The sequence below is a fragment of the Borostomias antarcticus genome, assembly GCF_949987555.1.
Source record: "Borostomias antarcticus genome assembly, chromosome: 1".
NCBI lineage: Eukaryota > Metazoa > Chordata > Actinopteri > Stomiiformes > Stomiidae > Borostomias > Borostomias antarcticus.
Window position 1 is genome coordinate 30,901,233 of NC_140234.1, and position 24,296 is coordinate 30,925,528.

The following is a 24,296-nucleotide window of genomic DNA, read 5'->3' on the forward strand; positions in this document are numbered from 1 at the left end:
TCACTCACTCACTCACTCACACACACACACACACACACACACACACACACACACACACACACACACACACACACACGCGCGCGCATGCATATACTGTACACAGATACACACAATGAATGTAAAGTGTCCCTCCAGAATACTGTAGAATATATGTTTTTTTATAACTGAACAATCTTTTATTATTATAATTTTCATGAACAAAATAATGGACTAGAACAAAACTGGAGCATTCAGAGCCAGAAACATACTGAAACTGAAGCCCTTTGCTGTTGGGGTTTAACAGTAGCCAGTTTGGCAGAGAAATGAAATCCTTCCTCATTCCTATATCTAAAATTGAATATCTGCAAAATTGAGCTCCTTATTTGTCCAACACTTCCACAAATGAGAAGTCATACTGTTGTATTTAAATTTACATTTAGACTGAAAAAATATGTGTGTGTGTGTGTGTGCATGTGTGTGTGTGTGAGTGTGTGTGTAAACGTGTGAGAATGTGTGTGCGTGTGTGTATGAACGTGTCTGAGTGCAGCCATACTGTGCACTCCCCCAGACTGCAAAACATCTCTCCATCCATCTCTCCCTCAAATATGTTCGCTGCTGTGTGAACACAACTATCCACCCCCACCCCCACACCCCCCTCATCATCTCCACCCCTGCCCTGCCCCTCCCTCTCATTGCCAAAGGCAATCATGTTCACCCCAGCGGTGGCAGTATTAAACTGTAACGCATTTCAAGGTGATGCTTCTTGTTCAAATTAGAAATGGATTCGGGATGCCATGCCATTATGGGCCAAAACAATTTCTACACATGTCAATAATTACACTGCCAACAAGAGACAAAGGAGATTGGGTAGCCAGGACACCACAGGAGAAAGGAGAGAAAGAGAGAGAGAGAGAGAGAGTGACAGAGAGAGAGAGTGACAGAGAGAGAGCAGGAGAGAGAGAGACAGAGAGAGAGAGACAGCGACAGAGAGAGAGAGAGACAGAGAGAGAGTGACGGAGAGAGAGAGACAGAGAGAGAGTGACAGAGAGAGAGCAGGAGAGAGAGAGAGACAGAGAGAGAAAGAGGGAGACAGAGAGAGAGACAGCGACAGAGGGAGAGAGAGACAGAGAAAGAGAGAGAGAGAGAGAGACAGAGAAAGAGTGACAGAGAGAGAGCAGGAGAGAGAGAGACAGAGAGAGAGTGACAGAGAGAGCAGGAGAGAGAGAGAGAGAGAGAGAGAGAGAGAGAGGTGAGGGGGAGATTAGGGATATAAGTGGAAGGGGAGATGGGAGATTGGGGATCCAGATTCCTTCAGCAAGAAAATAGGAAAATAAGAGGAAGGGTGGGGGGGGGGGCAGACCAACCAAACAAAAGAGATGCGGTCGGGAGAAAGAAGGGGGAGGGAGGGGAGGAGGTGAGGGAGGGGAGGAGGGGAGGGAGGTGGCGAGGGAGGTGGGGATGGAGGGGGATGAAGGACAAGGAGACTGTCTGAAAGAGGGAACGGATGAAAAAAAGGGATGAAAGGATAGAGGGACAGCTGTGACCTTTGACCTGACCGGGATGTGAGCTATGGGTGACCAGACTCAAGATTCAGTCTCTAAACGCTGGACTGGTCTGGGATGGACTCAAGAGTCAGTCTCTAAGCGCTGCGCTCCACTAGAGACTGAAGACATTAGTCCAGATTTGAGTCAGTCTCTAAACGCTGCTCTCAACTAGAAACAAGACATTCGTCCAGGTTTCGTTGCCAAAAGTGGGTCGAGACAATTCGAGAGATTGAGAGAATAAAACCAGCATTGCAGAACTAATACCAAACCAAACGTCTTCAGGGCGGTCCTTCCTAATGGGGCAGTGAATGTTTTGGTTTGTTTGGACTCTCCACTCCAGTTTGTTTGGAGGAAACCATTTCCAATAAGGCGGGTCCTTCACCCTATTGGAGATGTAGGCAGTGGTTCTGATTGGTAGCTTCGGTTTTCAGCGCTGGTCTAACCCTAACCCTAACCCAACCCTAGCCGCAACACCAAACCTTAACCCTAACCCAACACCTAACCCCCTAACCCTATCCCCCTAACCCTAACCAAAAACCTAACCCCCTAACCCTAACCCCCTAACCCAAAACCTAACCCCCTAACCCTAAACCTAACCCCCTGACCCTAACCACCAGATCACCACCACAGCGTTTAAGAGAGCGTTATTTCAAACTGATTCCATGCAGTCTTGTCTCACGATCATGTATTCATCATTATGGTGCAGTTCTCTGTCCTGACTGAGGGTTTTGGGATGCACTCCTCAGCCTGTAACTCACAGCCTGTTTGGCCTTGGAGATGTCGTCCATCTGAACGTGCAGGTCTTCCATCTCCACCTCCATGGACTTCCTGGCCTTGACGGCGGCCGCACACGTGAACTCTGACTCCTCCAGCTGAAAGGCAGAGAGGGGGGCAAATCAGCACGGTGTCCGAGCGCAAGCACATCTGACAAGCTGACACCAACGGAGAGGCAACAGAGGGAGAGAGAGGGGGTCAACGGCAGCTCCTGTTGCCTGGTTTTAAGCGATGTGCGCGTGTCCGTGTGTGTCTGTTTGCAGCATGAGATTTACACCAATCAACCAGCAGAGGGCAGTAGAGATTGCTTAGAAACCTGCACCGCTTACTTCACCACCTGAGTTTGTTTTATATGCAACAAGACTAGGTCAAAACCCAGTAACGCTGGACCGTATACAGGCGTGTGAAATTGTGGCCAATGTGTAGCAGGGGTAGTCAGTGTCAGTCAGTCTATAATGTGAATTCTTACATGCACATTTCTGTACTGGTCCAAGTAATATTTGTTGCGGTATTTGTTGAAGTAGCAGCATATGCACACTAGATGGTTAACATACAGTAACTGTGTTTACTTTAAGTCATCACCATTGGCAGAACAGTAAGTGCAGGATACTGGGTGCGTTACCTGGTTTTTGAGCTGGGCGATCTCTCTCTTGCTGGGCGCGTTGTTCTTCATGTGGTCCAGCATGATCTGGGCGTCGGCCAGCAGGGCCTTGGTGCGCTTCAGGTCCTTCCTCAGACGCTTCTCCACCTCCACGTCTCTGTGGCTCACCTGGGAGGGGGGAAGGGGGCGTGGCCACACAGGGTTAACTCACCTGGGAGGGGGGAAGGGGGCGTGGCCACACAGGGTTAACTCACCTGGGCGGGGGGAAGGGGGCGTGGCCACACAGGGTTAACTCACCTGGGAGGGGGGGAAGGGGGCATGGCTACGCAGGGTTAACTCACCTGGGCGGGGGGGAGGGGGCGTGGCCACACAGGGTTAACTCACCTGGGCACAGATGTGTATTTGGAGAGTTGAAAGCTCTAAAACTGCTGTTTTCAAGACTGGAGATACCAGATCTTATGGAAAGACACTCACGACAAGACCACCTCTCTAAAAACAGCATGGCGTCTCCTTTAGGGGTTTGTGAACCGGCTGGGTGAATACTCTTTTCTGATTGGCCAGCAGGTGTGCATTATTTCTCGACGAATGCACGGCTGGAGCCTCATCACAGTTTTCACAAATTACAAATGAATGGACTTGTTTCACATCTCAGCATTACAATGAAACAGCCTTTGAATCTTGGCTCTACGACTGTAAATATGTCACTAGTACGTTTTAATATTTTTTCAGGTGAGAAAGTAACCATGTAGATTAATTCATCAGTATGTGGTTAGTTTCTAATTATATGCCGCAACTTTTTTGGGTTCACTGTCTGGCGGAGTCTGAGTGTGCTTGTATCAAACACATTGTGCACTGGACTGAAGCACATATTCTCTTGCGATTACGCATGCAGTATTATCCTTTTGGCGATTATTACTTTTCCAAGACAGAGATAGAAATGCAGATAGGTATGTGAAGAGGCAATTGCTGATTCTAATACCTTGTCCCTTCACTTATAATGACACATCCTGTCCTTGCAATTCAACTCGCAATGAACGTACAGTACTTGTAGCTACAACTGACAGTGATATAACACAATTTGGGGGAAAAAAACGTTTTGATTTGGGGACAATGAGGATGGGATATGCAATGATAAGTGGCGGGACAAGGTATTAAAATCCAAGAACTAGCCTCATCACATACCAGTCTGCATTGCTACAATACTGTAGCTCTGTCTTGGAAAAATACTCACCAAAAGAATGATACTGTATGCGTAATCGCCGGAGAATATAGAATATAGAATAATATAGGCTTCAGAAGTGCAAATGTGTGTAAAACCATGGTGTTTAATGCAAACGCACTTGGTAGAAGTGAACCGGGTAGGCTCCCATAACAGACAGTGAACTCTGAAAGTCAGCAGTGAGCAACGCACCAAAAAAAATTCTTGAAATTGTTTGTTACCTCCGCCCCAGCAACGGCGCAGAGAGGCGAGAAGTAATGTTTTCGGTAGCGTGTGTGGGTGAGTGTTTGGATGCGTTTGTTTGTTTGTCTGTTAGCATGATTACGCAAAAACTACTGGAACGATTTTCATGAAACTCGGTGGAAGGGTGTAGTATGGTCCAACTTAGAACCCATTACATTTTGGAGCGGATCCAAATCGCAGGGCGGGTCCACAAGCCACCCAAATACAGCCAAGCCGGCCATTCACCTCCATTCATTTTTTGGACTACGATTACGCAAAATCTATAAAAACGATTTTCATGAAACTTGATGGAGGGGTGAAGCATGGGCCAACTTACAACCCCTTAAAATTTGGAGCGGATTTGAATCACGGGTCAGATCCACGGGCTGCCCAAACACAGCCGTACTGCCCATTCACTTCCATTCATTTTTTGGACTCTGATGACGCAAAAACTACCGAACCGAGTTTTATTAAACTTGTTGGACGAGTGAATCATGGGCCACCTTAGAACCCATTAAATTTTGGAGCAGATCTGAATCGCAGGGCGGGTCCACGAATGGTCCAGGAATAAGTCCACGGAACTTAGAATGAAGCCAGCTCCCTGTGTGGGGGACGTCTCACCTGGTCCTGGGCCGACAGAAGCTTGGTCTCCAGCTCCCTCCTCTCTCTCAGGACCTTCTGCTTCTCATCATACTCCTCCTCCAACTGCACCTCCATTTGCTTGAGCTGCACACACACACACGCACGCACACACGCACACACACCTGATTATCATAATGACTGCTTTCTGCTGCTCTGTTATAGTAGCGTTTCTGCATTATTAATACAGAATCATGAATATGACTAATGTCATTAGGCTGTTTCTTCTGTATCTTGAGGTTATCGCAGTTCAACACTGAAACCCACTGTTCAGATGAAAGGTACTGCTGTAGAAGTTAATTTATTTTGCATATTAAATCACTTCAATATGTTAACGTGTTCTTAGACCTCTATCTGCAGTCAGTATTCACCAGGTTAACGTGTGAGCAGAGGGACGAGGGAGGAGGGGAGGAGGAGAGGAAGGAGGGAGGAGGGGAGGAGAGGAAGAGAGGAGGGAGGGAGGAGGGAACGAGAGCAGGAGAGGAAGGAGAGGAGGAGAGGAGGAGAGGAGAGGAAGGAGGGAGGAGGGGAGGAGAGGAAGGAGGGGAAGACTGGAGGAGAGGAAGAAGAGGAGGAGAGGAAGGAGGGAGGAGGAGAGGAGAGGAGGAGAGGAAGGAAGGAGGAGAGGAAGGAGAGGAGAGGAGAGGAGGGGGGGGGAGGTGGAGGTGTTTGTGTTCAGAGGCATAACTGATTGGGAGGGTGGGAGGTCAAGAATGGGAAAACAACAAAATCAAAAACAATGCAAATTAATCTAACCCCCCACACACATACATACACAATCACACACACACACACACAATCGCACACAAACACACACATGATCGCACACACACACACACACACACACACACACACACAATCGCGCGCGCGCGCACACACACACACAAACACACACACACATACACCCAGAGGGACGCACTCCTCAAATCTGAATGAAGCACTGGTTCAAGAGCCAGGCCCTCAAATCAACATGACACTGCTACAAGAGGCTTGTTTACATCCTCACACGGTGAAACATCATCCTATACTGTAATTCAGCTGTTGTGATGACTCGCCTTTTTATTTATTTTATAATAGTCATCGAGGGAATTAGGAATTTCTGTGTGTTTGTGTGTGGGGTGGGGGGTGGGGGGTGTAGTGCTGTGTTGTGTGTGTAGGCTGTGTGCAGCCTGCTTAGCCTAAGTGCATTGTGTTGTGTTGTGTGTGTAACCTATGTGTATTGTGCTACGTGTGTAACCTGTGAGTATTGCGTTATGTTGTGCCTGTGATTGTTGTAGTGTGTAATCTGTGTGTATTGTGTTGTGTGTGTAACCTGTGAGTATTGTGTTGTGTGTAATCTGTGTGTATTCTGTTTTGTTTGTAACCTGTGTGTATTGTGTTGTGTGTGTAATGTGTGTGTAGTGTGTGTGTGTAGTGTGTGTGTAGTAGTGTGTGGTGTGTAATGTGTGTGTAATGTGTGTGTAATGTGTGTGTAGTGTGTGTGTAATGTGTGTGTAATGTGTGTGTAGTAGTGTGTGGTGTGTAATGTGTGTGTAGTGTGTGTGTAGTAGTGTGTGTGTAGTAGTGTGTGGTGTGTAATGTGTGTGTAGTGCGTGTGTAGTAGTGTGTAGTGTGTGTGTAGTAGTGTGTGGTGACCTTCTTGCTGCAGGACTGTCTGATGTCCTCCACCTCCTCGTCTTTGCCCTCCACCTCCTTGGCGTGGGTCTGGCGCAGTCTCTCCGTCTCCATCTCCAGACGTAGCTTGGCCTGGGGACGCAGGGGAGAGCAGCTCCTCAGCTGGGTATCTCTGAGACCAGAGGCCTTACCAGGACGCGGGCTGGATCCCAAACGGGACCAGCGTTATTTTGACACCCTACTCCCTATGCCCTTCTCAGTGCTCACTACGAAGGGAAGATACTCCGTAGGGTGTAGGCCGTAGGGATGAGCCCTTCAGTTTGAAATACAGCCAGAGTGTCTAATCCCATCAGGATGGAACCAGGTCCACACGAACAGAGGAAGACCAGGTGAATGATCAGTTTAGTTACTGTAGGTACCGGGAAAGTCCAACCACATCAGGAGTATATTGTACTGTAGGTCTCAGACATGAGTACAACATACAGTAGCCGTTTAGCCTAGCATTGTGTTTCTGAAAAACAAGTTATATTGACTGAACACCTACGAAGATGCATGTCCCCCCAACACCATGTCCTTTTTCGAACCTTCACATCAAAACAATTATCTGGCTAAGATTTCTGCCTGGTTAAAACCACCGAAGATAATACCAATAATAATACCAATAATAATTATTATTATTATTATAATAATAATAACTTTTTTTATTATTATTATTATTATTATTATTATTATTATTATTAGTAGTAGTAGTAGTAGTAGTAGTAGTAGTAATAGTAGTAATTGTCAGACAATCTCAAAGTGCAGATCTAATCTAGAAATAGATTACTAGACAGATTATAGAAACTAGGATCTGTCTCTATCGCAATCTGAATATTTTTAGGTTTGGCCTGACTTGCGCATAGTCCTTCGTTGGAGCAGTGAAAACAAGTGCCAGGAGAATGCTTATGTTCAAGCCATGCCAAACATATACTGTACAAATATTTGGATTGTGATACATTTCACAGGAGAGCATACTGAGGCTGGTCAGATTACACCCTGCGCTTTCCGTCTCAGTTTAATTTCACTTTAATCATAGTTTTTCCAGCACATTTCCAGGTGCCCCATTGATTTCCATAGTAGCCCAGTGAGAGCCTGCAGAAAAACTGCAGCTAGCTCAATACTGGAACGATGTGTGAAATCATGGTCTCATGTATGTTGTTCTTTTTCTTAGCTTATCCTATTTGCACTAGCTTTTTGTACTTTCTCTTTGCACTGTCCTGTCTCGTCCCTGCATCCAGTCCCACGCGGTCTCCATGTTTTGCACCACTACCGAAAGCAAATTCCTAGTATGTTAAAAAACTGCATGGCAATAAAACTAATTCTGATTCCGATTTTGATGTTTCAGGTTCATGGTAGACAGACCACACATACTGTAGGGCTGAAGGTCCAAAATAGCACACTCAGAGTAGATATCTAACTGATCCAGGGGGACTCTACTCTACTCTACTCTACCTGCTCCAGCATCTGGATGGTCCCGGCCTGCTCGTCCAGCTCCTCCTCCTGGTCTTTGACCTTGGCCTCAAGGTCGCGCAGCTGCTTCTTGACCTTGGCCAGCGACGCCTCGTCCTTGGTCTCCTGGGACGACAGGTCCTGGAGCTCCGCCTCCAGCTGCTCTACCTTCAGGCTCACCGCGCACATCTCCAGGTCCTTATCCTGGACACACACATACACGCACGCACACACACACACAGATGAACACACACACGCAGGGGCCTGATGAGTGTGTGTGTGGGTGTGTGTGTGGGTGTGTGTGTGTGCGAATGCGTGGGCCAAAACATGCAGCTTTACACTGGAAAACCAGAGTGCGGTTGTCTGAGTGTCTCACCATGGTATGTCTTATCATTCTGAGACACACACACACACACACACACACACACACACACACACACACACACACACACACACACAGAGACACACACACACACACAGAGAAGAACACACACACAGAGAGACACACACAGACAAACACAGACACACACACACACAGACACAGAGACACACATGCACAGACAGACACACACACACACGCGCGCAGATCCAAGTGTTAGTGTGTGTGTACCTCCAGCTGCTGTCTCAGGCTGAACACCTCTCCGGTCAGCATGTCCTTCTCCCGGCTCAGCTTGTCCCTCTGGGCCCTCTCCCTCTGCACCTCCTCCTGGGCCTGGCTCTGCTCCGAGTCAAACCTGACACACACACACACACACACACACACACACGTCACAGCCGGGACACGCACACACACACACGTCACAGCCGCGACGCGCGCACGCGCGCGTGCACACACACACACACACACACACACACACACACACGTCACAGCCGGGACACGCACGCGCATACACACACACACAGCTGCGTAAACATTGCCGTTAACGCAGCTCTCTGGCACAACACACACACACCACACTCTCCCCTGGTGACAGGCACGGCCTGCTGTTTACCGAGGAGCTTAGAGGGGCTCAGCCCACAGGAGCAGACCACCCAGCCACCAGCAGCGCTCTGCAATAACACCACTACTGATGGAGGCAGGGGGGCTACTGACCATGGATCAGGGGGAAAGAGATTCAAAATATTTCCCCGATCCATGAAAAAATAAATATATATATGTTTACATTCTCACATATTTCTGTTCCTGCATCGAATAATTGTCCGTTTTTATTATGGAATATCCTAGAATGTGGTTATCTTTGTCCTTTTGACATGTAGCTGTTAGATATATTTTTTGTTTTCAAACTCGTTTTCTATCTAAATGACATGTCAATGTTCCTTAATTGGATTTTTTCTGAGCTAAGTTGGACACCTGAGTGCTGCATGACCTGGCAGCTGATAGGAATTGCGCATTAGTGAGCGGCTATGCTGATTGGTTATACTACCCTAGCTTGTAGTATTTACTCAGTTTGTCGTTTGTTTGTTGTTCACATGCTGAGGAAGGCATAAACGCCGAAACGTCCATTGTCTACATTGTCCTTATTAAACTTCTTTTTCTACCAAAACGTGAGTGCCGGGACCTCTATTTTTCATCGATCTATTCCTCGACCCGGGCACCCGACAAAGCGCTGTGTAGCTGACTGGAGTTGTGCGAACTTTCCCACGCCGCTCAGGGGGAAAGAGACGGCTTCTGCAACACATGTAGGCTATACAGTATAATATCTATGGGATTGTATCTATGATATAGTTCACTCAGCAGTATAAAACAGTTTGTATTTCCCTCATCGTGGGTGTGTTAGAACAGTACAATATGCCGTAAGCGTGACTCCTCCGGTCCCAGTAAAAGAGGCTCTGCTTCAAACTGATCCAGGATCAGGACCAGACCTTGGCTTTGCGTTTTGTCGCCAGGCGTGTTGTTAGGCTCTGTTCCAGTGCTGGAGAAGGGTCTGGCTGCACCCCATCATCATTCTCAGATCAAGGAAAAAACGTTGCATTTCTTTAAACCTACAGTATCACAATCGTCTTGGGCGGCGCTTTTTAACGGTGTCCTTGTAAAATAGCATCGGGGAATTTAATCTGATTGTGTGTGTTCTTGAGTGTGAGTTGTGTGATGCATACAGTATGTGTTGCATAAGCACTTTATATAAATGTGAGAGAGAGAGAGAGAAAGAGAGAAATAGAGAGTGAGTGAGAGAGAGAGAGAGAGAGAGAGAGGGAGGGGGAGGGGGAGGGGGAGAGAGGAAAAGAATGAGTGTGTGTGTGTGTGTGTGTGTGAGTGTGTGAGTGTGTGTAAGGGAAGGTTGTGAGTGTGTGTGTGTGTGTGTGTGTGTGTGTGTGTGTGTGTGTGTGTGTGCATGTAGGGGAAGGTTGTGTGTGTGTGTGTGTGTGTGTGTGTGTGTGCGTGTGTGTGTGTGTGTGTGTGTGTGTGTGTGGAGATCTATACTGACTTCCTCTGCTTCTTCTCCAGGTCGTGGTTGCGGCTCTGCTGTCCCTCCAGGTGCAGCTTGGTGTCCTGCAGCTCCGACGTCAACCTCTGACACTTCTTCTTCAGCTGCTGGGCGGCCCTCTGCACCTCCTCTCCGTCTGCCTGGAGGTCACTCAGCTACGAGGAGGAGATACAGAGAGAGAGGAGAGACAGAGATGGAGGGAGAGGCCGAGAGAGAGAGAGAGAGATCAGACATTTTGTAAGGAAGTATGAAAATCGCCAGGAAGCAGTCGAATACCACATGAACACCACTAGTAACAGGGCTGTAAAACATCCCATTACACAAAGTGCGTTTGTTTGTGTGACAGCAACACACATCCCAGCCGAGCGCTCCAAGATGAAACGGGAAATAAACTACAGGTAGCAGCCAAGGTCTATGAATACCTCTGGTTACACTAGCAACAACCTCGGGTTCAGTTGGCCCATTCAATCAGCACTAATCGATATACACATATACAGAGAGAGAGAGAGAGAGAGAGAGAGAGAGATAGATAGATAGATAGATAGGAGATAGAAGGATATATACTGTAGATAGATAGAGAGAGAGAGAGAGAGAGAGAGATGGATAGATGGATAGATACAGAGGATTGAGGACCAAGAGAGAGAAAATTTGAAAATGATTGGTGTATTTCAATCTGAACTAGGGCTGCGAGCAGCAGTGAGCGGGCCCTCGCACCCCACGCGTGTCGGGGAGTGGCGCAGTTAAAGGGTGTGCTATTTCGGTGTGCAGTACTGAGAGAAACTTCCTGTCACCAGTAGGTGGCGCTCTAGGCGTGACTCAATACCGAAGCATAGATGTGTTCAGGACGGTACCTTGATGAAGCGTGAGAAATGTTGAGTAAATTGGACAATGTATGTAGGAGTTATGATGACTTCCTGCTTGACCTGTAGGTGGCGCTATCAGTAGGACTCAATACTGATCTACAGATGTGTTCAGGACGCGACCTTCATCAAGCGTGAGCAATTTGGAGTAAATGGGATAATGTATGTAGGAGTTATGAGGACCTCCTGTTTCACCAGTAGGTGGCGCTGTAAGTGTCACTCAATTCCGACGCATAGATGTGTTCAGAAGGTGACCTTCACGAAGCATCAGCAATTTGGTGCAAATCGGATGATGTATGCAGGAGTTATGAGGACTTCCTGTTCCACCAATAGGTGGCGCTATACGTATGACGCAATACTGACACATAGATGTGTTCAGGACAGAACCATCATGAAGCGTGAGCTATATCGGACAAATTGGATAATGTATGGAGGAGTTATGAGGACTTCCTGTTTCACCAATAGGTGGCGCTATAAGTATGACGCAATACTGAAACATAGATGTGTTCAGGACAGAACCGTCATGAAGCGTGAGATATATCGGACAAATTGGATAATGTATGGAGGAGTTATGAGGACTTCCTGTTTCACCAATAGGTGGCGCTATAAGTATGACGCAATACTGACACATAGATGTGTTCAGGACAGAACCGTCATGAAGCGTGAGATATATCGGACAAATTGGATAATGTATGGAGGAGTTATGAGGACTTCCTGTTTCACCAATAGGTGGCGCTATAAGTATGACGCAATACTGACACATAGATGTGCTCAGGACAGAACCGTCATGAAGCGTGAGATATATCGGACAAATTGGATAATGTATGGAGGAGTTATGAGGACTTCGTGTTTTATGGCGAAATATCAAACTTTGGCGGTGTGCAGTACTGAGAGAAACTTCCTGTCACCAGTAGGTGGCGCTCTAGGCGTGACTCAATACCGAAGCATAGATGTGTTCAGGACGGTACCTTGATGAAGCGTGAGAAATGTTGAGTAAATCGGATAACGTATGTAGGAGTTATGAGGACTTCCTGTTTCACCAGTAGGTGGCGCTGTAAGTGTGACTCAATACCGACGCATAGAAGTGTTCAGAATGCGACCTTCATGAAGCTTCAGCAATTTGGTGCAAATCGGATGATGAATGCAGGAGTTATGAGGACTTCCTGTTTCACCAATAGGTGGCGCTATACGTATGACGCAATACTGACACATAGATGTGTTCAGGACAGAACCGTCATGAAGCGTGAGATATATCGGACAAATTGGATAATGTATGGAGGAGTTATGAGGACTTTGTGTTTTATGGCGAAATGTCAAACTTTGGCGGGGCGCCACGGCAAGGGTGTTTGGTGAAAACTCAATTTTTTTGATAACTTTTGATCACAAAGGTCTTAAGATGAAGCTGACCCGATATGAAGTTGATCGGATGAAATCTGTAGGAGGAGTTCGTTAAAGTACGAGGCATGGAAATGTTAAAAACAAGGGGAAAATGGCACATTAAGAGCAAAATGGCGGACTTCCTGTTGCATGTTGGGTATAGCTCCAAGAGACATTTTAGTGTGTCTCGATGAAATACATATGCCCTCCGAATTTCGTTCGCATACATCAAACTGAAAGGTGGGGCTCGCCATTTTAAACTTTCCAGGGGGCGCTCTTGAGCCGTTTTGCCACGCCCATTTCCGTCACCCATGAATTATCAAAATTTTCACCGGGACTGACGTATCTGCAAAGTTTCATCCGTTTTCATCGATGTTTAGGCCGCCAAAAAGGCATTTGTTTTGGAAGGAGAAGGAGAAGGAGAAGGAGAAGGAGAAGGAGAAGGAGAAGGAGAAGGAGAAGGAGAAGGAGGAGGAGAAGGAGAATAATCCTTCGAAATACAATAGGGCCTCGCACCGCCAGTGTGCTCGGGCCCTAATTACATAAATGGTAAATGGACTGCGCTTATATAGCGCTTTTATCCAAAGTGCTTTACAACGGCCTCTCATTCACCCATTAATTACATTTACATTAACCCTAACCTTTAACATTGGAAAGTCAGTGTAATACTACTCACCAGAACTCACAAGCGCATCTCCTTTCTAAAACAAGAGACTAAGAGCATAATCTAATGCTGAAGGCAAAGTGCAAGAGTAGCAAACTAAAAATACACTAAGTGCTTAAGAGGGAGGATCATGGTAGAACTTTTTGAAGAGGTGAGTTTTGAGCCTGCGGCAAAAGATGGGCAGCGATTCTGCTGTCCTGACATCAGTGGGCAGTTCATTCCACCACAGCGGGGACAGGATAGAGAAGGGCTGTGACCGCGTCGATTGACCACAGGGGCCTCGGGATGAGGTAGCAGAGCGTAGCGGTTGGGAGGGGGTGTAGGGTTTGAACATGGCCTGGAGGTAGGAGGGGGCTGTTCCTTTCATTGCCCTGTAGGCTAGCACCAGAGTTTTGCGAGCTGCTACCGGGAGCCAGTGTAGAGAACATAGAAAGGAAGTTGTGTGGGAGAACTTGGGGTGGTTGAACACCAGGCGAGCACCAGCTTTGTGGACAAGTTCCAGGGGTTTAGGGAGGGACATTTCACACACCAATGGAGGCAGCTGCCATGCAATCTGCTCATTGGGAGCAATTTGGGGTTCAGTGTCTTGCCCAAAGACACTTCGACATGTGGACAGGAGGAGACAGAATTCGAACCGCAGACCCTACGTTCATTGGACGACCCACTCTACCTCCTGAGCGACAGCCGCTCCTGGTAAAAAAAACGTTCGTTAGCCGAACCTAACGTAAACCTAGCTTGCCTCATGAAACCCTCCCCCAAGCCTGCAGGCTTCTGTGCAGTGAAACAAAATGTAAGCTTACAAGATGAGGATGATTTTACAAGGCTACATAAAACCCTCAAGTAGTATGTTGGTGGTTCTAATACTGAGTGGATGGATCAGAGGAGGAACACGGGTAACGCTGGCATATATCAGCCTGCAAACGCAAGTCTTGTGTTCCCTTGTGTATTGTGTCTAGTGTATTGTGTCTAGTGTATTTGTGTCTAGTGTATTGTGTCTAATGCAGAGTGCCACTCAGAGACAGGGGATATCTTACAAATAGGCCACATGGGCCAATCAAAACCCGGCAGTTTTTGAGGCCTTCTTTGAAACATTGGAAGTTTCAAAGAAAAACAAGAGCAAAGACAGTTTTCACGCGCGTCTGACTGTTCAGACAGGCGAAACCAAGGAGAGGAAAACAGAAAGATGTTCTCTCATAACTCAGGCTCTCTTCCCTGGTGAAATCTGAGGGAAGCTCAAGTTTTATTCGAGGTTTATGAGACTGGGCTGCTAGGCTGTCAGAGAGAGAAATAGCTCTCCACTCAAATATAGACCTAGACAGTTATATGGGCCTAGCTTAGGAATGAAAAAGGACAGGAGGAGGAGGAGGAGGAGGAGGAGGAAGAGAGTGAGAACGATAAAGGGGGGAGAGATGATTTAACGTGTGTGTGTGTGTGTGTGTGTGTGTATGTGTGTGTGTGTGTGTGTGTGTGTGTGTGTTTGTATATCTTTTTGTATATGCCATGTTGAAACACAACTTTGTGTAAGGACTAAGTTTAAGTTTATTTATTTATTTATTTGCATTTTGTTTTACAGTATATGACCTTTTATGCGTTTCATGCACTTTGTCTTGATGCTTTTAATGTCTCATGCAAAGAACTTTGAATTGCCTTGTTGCTGAAATGTGCTATACAAATAAACTTGCCTTGCCTAAGTTGTGTGTATGCCTGCATGAGATAAGCAGGGTTGTATGAAAAGTGTGTGTAGTGTGTGTGTGTGTGTGTGTGTGTGTGTGTGTGTGTGTGTGTGATGTTTGTCTCACCCTCCTCTCAAGCTGTCGTTTGTTCTGCTGTTCCACCTCCAGTTTGTCGTCAAACTCCTGCTGAAGCCTCTTCTTGGTGAACTCGATCTCCCTGATGGCTCGCTCATACTTCAGCCTCCATTCTCCGCCTGGGGGAGGGAGGGAGCAGAGCAAGGTTGGGGGGCGGTGTGGGTACGGCACAGTCTGGATCAATTCAATATCGATTCTTTTTCAACTCCATCAATTCACTTCAAGAATCAGAATAAAAGCTCTTGGACATTGCTGACAGCGAGCAGCTTATGTTACAGCTTCTCATAATGCCCTACTTTCATATGAGCCTTCTTCACAGGCTCACAGCTTGTGTGTTGTATAGTATAGTATAGATGTATAGTATAACATAGAGTGGTATGGTATAGTAGAGTAGTATAATATAGTATGTCATGGTATAGTAGTGTAGTATAGTATGGTATAGTAGTATAGTATATTATACTCTGCACACTCACTGTAGATACACTGACCGCACTACATTCTGTATATTGTTTTAATCTTATTTTCCACTAGTATTTTGTACTGCTCTTTGCACTGTCCTGTCTCGTCCTTGCGCCCTGTCCAATGTTGTCTCCATGTTATGCACCATGCCCAAAAGCAAATTCCTAGTATACTGAAATACAACAATGGCAATAAAACAAATTCTGATTCTGAAATGTCCTTCTGCACATTAGAACTATTTCGGATTGCTGAAGGCTGAAAGCAACGCAATTTAGTAAAATGAAACACTACTTAAGCAATAACACACCAGAGGGAGTGGTTTATCGTGGATATTAGCACGGCTGTGCTGTGGTCATAAGCACGAGAGCGCAGCTCTCTGATTGGTTCATAGCTGTGGTATATTTAAAAAGTTCATTTTCAAACAGTTCAGATTGTTCAAATTCAGACGTATGGGGTTACACACACAAACATACACACACACACACACACACACACACACACAGCTTGCTGAATGTCAATTACATTTCAAAATGTTCAAACAAAAGCTGCAGTGTGGCTGCATGAGCATCTGTCATCTATCCTGAGTGTTGTGTATGTATGTATGTATGTATGTATGTATGTATGTATGTATGTATGCATGTATGTATGTATGTATGTATGTATGTATGTATGCATGTATGTATGTATGTATGTATGTGTGAAGATGAGAGATTAGAGTCTGATGATTTAGACGGTATGAGTATGCAGTTAAGCATAAATGGGCATCAAACATTAATTTTTATTAAATAAAACATTCTATCTATTATTCTCATCCCATAAATCAAAGTTATTAGGGGTATTATTAAAGTATCTATCTATCTACAGTATCCAGGGGTATTATTAAAGTATCTATCTATCTACAGTATCCAGGGGTATTATTAAAGTATCTATCTATCTACAGTATCCAGGGGTATTATTAAAGTATCTATCTATCTACAGTATCCAGGGGTATTATTAAAGTATATATATATCTACAGTATCCAGGGGTATTATTAAAGTATCTATCTATCTACAGTATCGAGGGGTATTATTAAAGTATCTATCTATCTACAGTATCCAGGGGTATTATTAAAGTAGTGTATTTCTCTGTCTGGGAGGGGACAGTGTCAGGTGGAACCTCTCTTTCTCAGATGCTGGCTGTTTTATGAGATCCACTCCTATGGTTCCCTTTTCTCTGACCATCGATTGTAAACATTCCCTGCAGGGTCGGCGTCTGTCTTCGACCAGAACACCAGCGCCGTGACAGACGCAGCTCTGTGTGCTTCTGACTGAAGAGCGGTGTTTTCGATCCTCGTCTCAGAGACCCCCCCAGACGACCATGTGTGTGGACTTTGTTTTCATATGTCTGTTCAGTCCAGCCTATTCAGCGTGCAGACCTGAATTCAGCTCCAGAGTTATTCAGCTCAGCCTATTCAGAACATACAATAGTCACAGAAGAGAACCAGGCCAGGTCCAGCCTGGTTTATGTGCGAGGCTGGCTTGTTTCTGTTCAGGACTGGTAGGACGGAAGCTAGTCATGCCACTGAAATAGCTGTGAATTGAAATGATATGAAATAATGTCTGATAAATTAAGATACAGTAGGTCTTGTCGCCTGGACACATCAGCTCCATCGGATGTATAAAATGTAAACAACAGCATTTGTTTAGCTACATTTAGACTGGAACAGTTTTGCTCAGCATAGTTACCCAGTCACTCCAAATCACTACCAGATATTGGCCTACATTGGCCAATAAGACAGCTAATTTTATTGGATTTTAAGGCCATTTCTATTTTATATAAAATATATAATAAATTATATATATAGCTTAGCTGAAATGTGAAACTGGCAGAATTGGAACTGCATTATTTAAATAAGATAATAATTTTAATACATTTAACTTTTCAGCCTGAGTAGTTTAAGCTTTGAACTGAGCCTATAGCTCAAAAGATGAGCAAGTTGTTTAAATTCTGCTTACTGACCCTTAGAGAGCATGCACATTAAGTAGAATGGCAAAAGGATGATGTTTTAGGCAATTAGACCTCTCCGAGACACCGACCTGCACCCACTGGCGAAGACCGTGGGTCTCTAGCCCACTCAGGGGCTGAGTTGTGGAATCCGTGGCGTGGATAGTGGCGTGATGGCAAGACTCGCCCCCTCGGGTCAGAGCTGGTCGTGGACAGTGTACCTCTCTCCGGGCCACCAACCTGCCCCCACCAGTGAACCTGTGTCTCTAGCCCACTCAAGGGCTGAGTTGTGGGGTCCGTGGCGTGGTGGCGAGACTCTGCCCCCTCGGTTCATATTGGGTCCGGGGCAGTGGAGCCCTCTCCGGGCTACCCACCTGCCCCCACCGGTGCAGACCGTGTTTCTCTAGCCCTATCAGGGGCCGATTTGTGGGGTCAGTGGCATGGACAGTGGCGTGGTGGCAAGACTCCACCCCCTCGCGTCATGTTGGGTCAGGGGCTGTGGACCCCTCTCTGGGCTACCCACCTGCCCCCACCAGTGAAGACAAGTGTGTATCTAGCCCAATCAGGGGCTGAGTTGTGGGGTGCATGGCGTGGTGGCGAGACTCCGCCCCCTCGGGTCAGAGCCAGTCGGGGACAGTGTAGCCCGCTGAGCAGCAGTAGTAGTAGTTGTATGTGCATGTGTGTGTGTGTGTGTGTGTGTCTGACCTGTGTCGTCATCATCCATCTCTCCGTTGAGCTCCGAGGTCCTGATGAGCCTGGCCTCCATCACCTCCATCTCCATGGACTCCATCTGTTTCTTCATGGAGTCAAACTTGGCCTGAGAGAGACAGGGCAGCCTTTAGGACCCAGCGACACACATGGCTACAGCCAGACACGGCCAGAATCGCGATCACACACACGGAGCCGCTCGTATACATGTACATCCTGGCCCTGCACACACACAAATGCACCAACTTCCGTTACACACACACACACACACACACACACACACACACACACACACACACACACACACACACACACACACACACACACACACACACACACAATCCCTCAACCCATTCCTACAAGCGAACACAGTTCTGTCTGTGCAGTCATTGGAAAAATCTATTCCAGCCCCCCCCCCCCCCCCCCTCTCTCAAAACCAATCATGTCAAAATGTCAAATAGCACCTCCTAAATGGCTGGGGCGGGGGAGGGTGGGGGTTGTCAATATGATTTCACAATAACATTCAAGTCCCCAGAATATGACAAGGCATGGTATGGAGGTCCCTCCATGTGTGTGTGAATGAGAAGTGTCTAGTAATAAACATAGCAGGTTAGCTAATGTTCAGACTATATCACTATAGTAGTAGTTCACATGGATTTCCAAACCTTTTTGACATTTTTGAATTTCCCATGCAGAGGAAGTGAGGGGGGTCAGCCAACAGCAAACAGATAATGGCTGTAACACGCAAAAAACACCCGGGTTCGATCCCACACTCGCCCTCATCCGCTACACCGAACCCCAGCAGGAATAAACAATGACTTTTTCCAAACAACAACACACCCCACACGACAAAACAACACTGCTCTGTTTTCATCAGCCATTAAAGGACTGCATCATTAGGAGTCCTCCGCTCAGATGCTCAGCGGCACTCCAGGAGACACACACACACACACACACACACACAATTACATACACACACACACACACACGCCAGATGCGCGCTGAATATTGACAGTTCCTGCATCAAACATTAATCCAGAAGACATCCTTTGATCTGAGATCAGTCCGTTACCAAGTCACTCTGGCTCCAACGCCAGGAACTCGCATACCTGAACACGAGCCCCGTGTTCAGTCAGAGAACCTACCGATGTTCGCCCCCAACCCAACTGCATTCCCTCAGATCTGGAAATGTAAGATTGGTCGACAGATGTGCATGGGAGGGACTCACATCAATGGCCAGACCTGGACCAACACTGTGAGTCAGTTTGTGAGTGTGTGTGTGTGTGTATCTGGGTATGTGTGTGTGTGTGTGTGAGTGTGTGTCTATGTACATGTCTGTGTGTGTGTGTGTGTATGTGTGTGAGAGTGTGTGCGTGTAAGTGTGTGTGTGTGTGTGTGAGTGTGTGTGTCTATGTACTTGTATATGTCTGTGAGTGTGTGTGTATGTGTGTGAGAGAGTGTGTGTGTGTGTGTGTGTGTGTGTGTGTGTGTGTGTCCTCACCTGCAGGTCCTTCATGTCCTTCTCCAGGCGTAGTCTCTCGGAGGACTCTGTCTCCAGCAGCTGGGACGCAGACTCCCCGGTGTTTCTCTCGTCAGCTAGCTCCGACGACAGCTCCGTGATCTGACATCACACATAACACACGTAAACACACACGGGTAAACACAAACACATGTAAACACAAACACGCCACAGACTGCTGAGTTGAAAGCCTGAGTGACTTGTCGTTGGAGCTTTTCAGCTTCTTTAATTAAAGCAGTGAGTGTGTGTGTATGTGTGTGAGTGTGTGTGTATGTGTGTGTATATATGTGTGTGAGTGTGTGTGTATGTGTGTGAGTGTGTGTGTATGTGTGTGTATATATGTGTGTGTGTGTGTGTGTGTGTGTATATATGTGTGTGTGTGTGTGTGTGTGTGTGTGTGCGTGTATGTGTGTGTGCATGTGTGTATGTGTGTGTGTGTGTGCATGTGTGTGTGTATATGTGTGTGAGTGTGTGTGTGTGTGTGTGTATGTGAGTGTGAGTGTGAGTGTGTGTGTGTGTGTGTGTATGTGAGTGTGTGTGTGTGTGTGTATGTATGTGCGTGTGTGTGCGTGTGTGTATGTGTGGCGTGTGTGTGAGAGAGAGTGTCTCACCCTGCCCTCCAGGCGGTCGCTGTTGAGTCTCAGCTCGTTCCTCTCCTTCTCCACCTTCTCCAGCCGGCCCCTCAGAGACACGATCTCCTCCTGGGAAGACGCCATGGACAGAACCAGTCAGAAACACACAAAACCAGCCAGGACCAGTCAGAACCACACAAAACCACACAGAACAAGTCAGAACCAGTAAGAACCACACAGAACAAGTCAGACCCACAGAGAACCAGTCAGAACCAGTAAGAACCACACAGAACCAGTCAGAACCACAGAGAACCACAGAGAACCAGTCAGAACCATACAGAACCAGTCAGAAACACATAGAACCAGTTAGAACCACACATAACCAGTCAGAACCATACAGAACCATACAGAACCAGTCAGAAACACATAGAACCAGTTAGAACCACACATAACCAGTCAGAACCATACAGAACCATACAGAACCAGTCAGAACCTCACAGAACCAGAAGAACCAGTCAGAACCAGTCACAACAACACAGAACCAATCAGAATCACACAGAACCAGCCAGAACCAGTCAGAATCACAGAGAACCACACAGAACCAGTCATAACCATACAGAACTAGTCAGAACCACACAGAACCAGGCAGAACCAGTCAAAATCACAGAGAACCACACAGAACCAGTCAGAACCATAAAGAGCCCGCCAGAACCACAGAATCAGTCAAAATTACAGAAAACCACACAGAACCAGTCAGAATCACACAGAACCACACAAAACCAGTCAGAACCAAATAGAACCACACTGAGCCAGTAAGAACCAGTCAGAACCAGTCAGAATCACAAAGAACCACATAGAACCTGTCAGAATTATACAGGACCAGTCGGAACCACACAGAACCAGTCAGAACCAGTCAGAACCACATAGAACCACACAGAACCAGTCAGAACCACACAGAACCATGTGTGTGTGTGTGTGTGTGTGTGTGTGTGTGTGTGTGTGTGTGTACTCACGTCCTTGCTGCGTATCTGCTCCTCGCTCAGCTGGACCTGTATGAGTGGTCGCACGGTGGTGAACAGCTTCCACCAGGGCCAGCCCTTCACGCCACGGTTCTTCTGGATATTCTTCTGGATGCAGCGGATGGCCAGGTCCTGGATCTGCGCGCACACACACAAGGAGAAGAAGAAGAGAGGTGAGATACTGTACACAGCCATGATTTTATGTGTATGTGCGTGTGTGAGTGTGTGTGTGTGCGCGTGTTTCTTTAGACTTATTTTAGACACATTTGTAGAGTATGATGATTTACTGTACATGGGTTTGTTTTGCAGTGTGTGGGTGAGTGTGTGTGTGTGTGTGTGTGCGTGTCTGTGAGTGTCTGTTGAGAGTGTGAGTGTGTGTATGTGTTGAGAGTCTGTGTGCATACCAGTATCTATAAAAACCCCTCACTAGAATGTGCCAAACTCCCCAGTACAGTAACAGTACAGTAGCTGACTAACACGGCCGTGTTCAGAGGGAGGGAGAGAGAAGGACAGCCAGTCTGGAGGAAAACATGGAGGAGGGGCTAGCCGGTTCAGAGGGGCCCAGGGAAGGGGACTCTTTCTGGGGGAGGGTTTGCGTGAATGATCTCCTTTCAGTTCCAGAAGAGGGAACCTTGATATTGTGGTGAACGGGGAGGGGCTAAGTGTGACCCTAGCCTCTGTGAAGGCACATTAACACTAATCTATCTTCAGGCCATGAGGCTTAACCAAGTCCTGCACCTACAGCTTGGAGCCAATGGTTGATATCTGATCAAGATTGAAAATAGCTCTAGAAAAGGGATTGCATTTAAATTGATAATGAACATCATAATGTAGTCCCCCAATGTCCTTAATATTAAAGATGCTCTAAGTTTTTCTTGTGAGCAAAATAAGGTCCCTTAAATGGCAGCATCTGCAGCAAGCCTAAAAGAAAAGACTACAAAGGCTCAAATCAAGGTTCACAATTTGCAGATAAGTCAGCAGGTAAACAGAGAAGCTTTTCAATAAAGTGATCTCTTTTACAGGACATTCAAATGTTACTATTTCAGCTCTGTACCAGATGTGGCTATCACAGGACATTCAAGTGTTACTATTTCAACTCTGTACCAGATGTGGCTATCACAGGACATTCAAATGTTACTATTTCAACTCTGTACCAGATGTGGCTATCACAGGACATTCAAATGTTACTATTTCAGCTCTGTACCAGATGTGGCTATCACAGGACATTAAAATGTTACTATTTCAGCTCTGTACCAGATGTGGCTATCACATGACATTCAAATGTTACTATTTCAGCTCTGTACCAGATGTGGCTATCACAGGACATTCAAATGTTACTATTTCAGCTCTGTACCAGATGTGGCTATCACAGGACATTAAAATGTTACTATTTCAGCTCTGTACCAGATGTAGCTATGAAGATGTAGGAATCAAGAGAGCGGGCTGCTCGTGTCATTACAGAGAGGAGCGAGAGGAAGAACTCCACACAGAAAGGAACCAAACATCGATACCACTTAGAAAGCCTGTTATGGAAGGCATTAGGAGTACCAGCTGCTACATGAGTTTTCCCAATACCCCCAGGTAATCTGGCAACCCAATTACAGGGACTCGATTGGACACGTCCGCCACTGGGTTGCCAGGTCTGAGAACACCGCTTTTTGAAATTGTCATGCTGCTAAAAGGCAGTAAATTGATCTCAACAACAAACAGCGGTTTGTGAAACAGGCTGAATTTCACAGAGAATGTTGGCTGCCATGTCCACAAAACTTTGCACTTGAACCAACTGCCTTCGTTTGTGGATCAGGAGAGGACCCTTTTGGCAGCGTGTTGAATCCCCAGAAAGTCTCCCTCAGTTGCCCTCAACTCTTTGAAAGGTTTCTTTGAAAAGCAGCCTTGGTGTACTGTAGGTACCATACTAAACACCCTGGAGGAGGAGGGTAAATATCCGGAGGTGTCTCCATTGAACCAGCGCTGAGACTCATCCAGAGAGGGGTGGATGATTGTGGAGCTGCTGGAGAGGAATCTTTTTTTTTTACAGGCCTTTCTTAGTCCAGTGGGTCAAACAGGAGTGGATGGTCTTTGCTGAGTCTGAGCACAGATGTTCACACGCACACACGCACACACACACACACACACACACACACACACACACACACACACACACACACACACACACACACACACACACACACACACACACACACACACACACACACACAGCGGCAGCTGCACGTGTTACACAGCCCCTGTTCCCAGTTGGGGGAAAAGCATTGTCTTTAAGCAACGGTTTAATTAGGCAGTAGGCACCATCACCACCATGGGCTGACTGACTGACAGCTCCCCCACGCACCTCTGCCATTTCACACACACACCCTCACACACACATACACACACACCCTCACACACACACACACACACACACACAGAATCCCGCACGCACATCTGTTCTGTTCTCTGCCATTACACACACACTCACACAAACTCCCTCTCTCTCACACAACACACACACACACTCACTCACTCACTCACTCACTCACTCACACACACACACACACACACACACACACACACACACACACACACACACACACACACACACACACACACACACACACACAACACTCACACACACACACTCACACACACACTCACACACTCACACACACACTCACACAGTCCCCCATGCTCCTCTGTATGAATGTCAAAGACGTGGGGGTGGGGGAGGAGGGGCCGCCGGGTCGGATGGATCCATTCTATTCATCTATTCCCCCCTGAGGAGACACAGTTTCCCACAATCCCTTTCCTCTCTCTCTCTCTCTC

General features: G+C 46.7%; 1 protein-coding gene across 1 annotated transcript in view; it reads right to left on the reverse strand.

The window, feature by feature from the left end:
- Positions 1-24,296, reverse strand: part of LOC311312983 (unconventional myosin-XVIIIa-like) — a gene marked incomplete at both ends in the record, with an annotated part of 119,278 nt that overhangs the window by 16,515 nt on the left and 78,467 nt on the right. The window contains 12 exons of the mRNA XM_084442990.1: positions 2,282-2,395; positions 2,920-3,066; positions 4,961-5,065; positions 6,614-6,724; positions 8,084-8,284; positions 8,691-8,814; positions 10,507-10,661; positions 15,207-15,334; positions 18,364-18,475; positions 19,868-19,987; positions 20,497-20,586; positions 21,471-21,614. Of these exons, the coding sequence (XP_084299116.1) occupies positions 2,282-2,395; positions 2,920-3,066; positions 4,961-5,065; positions 6,614-6,724; positions 8,084-8,284; positions 8,691-8,814; positions 10,507-10,661; positions 15,207-15,334; positions 18,364-18,475; positions 19,868-19,987; positions 20,497-20,586; positions 21,471-21,614 (1,551 nt within the window). The remainder of the gene's footprint in view (positions 1-2,281; positions 2,396-2,919; positions 3,067-4,960; positions 5,066-6,613; positions 6,725-8,083; positions 8,285-8,690; positions 8,815-10,506; positions 10,662-15,206; positions 15,335-18,363; positions 18,476-19,867; positions 19,988-20,496; positions 20,587-21,470; positions 21,615-24,296) is intronic.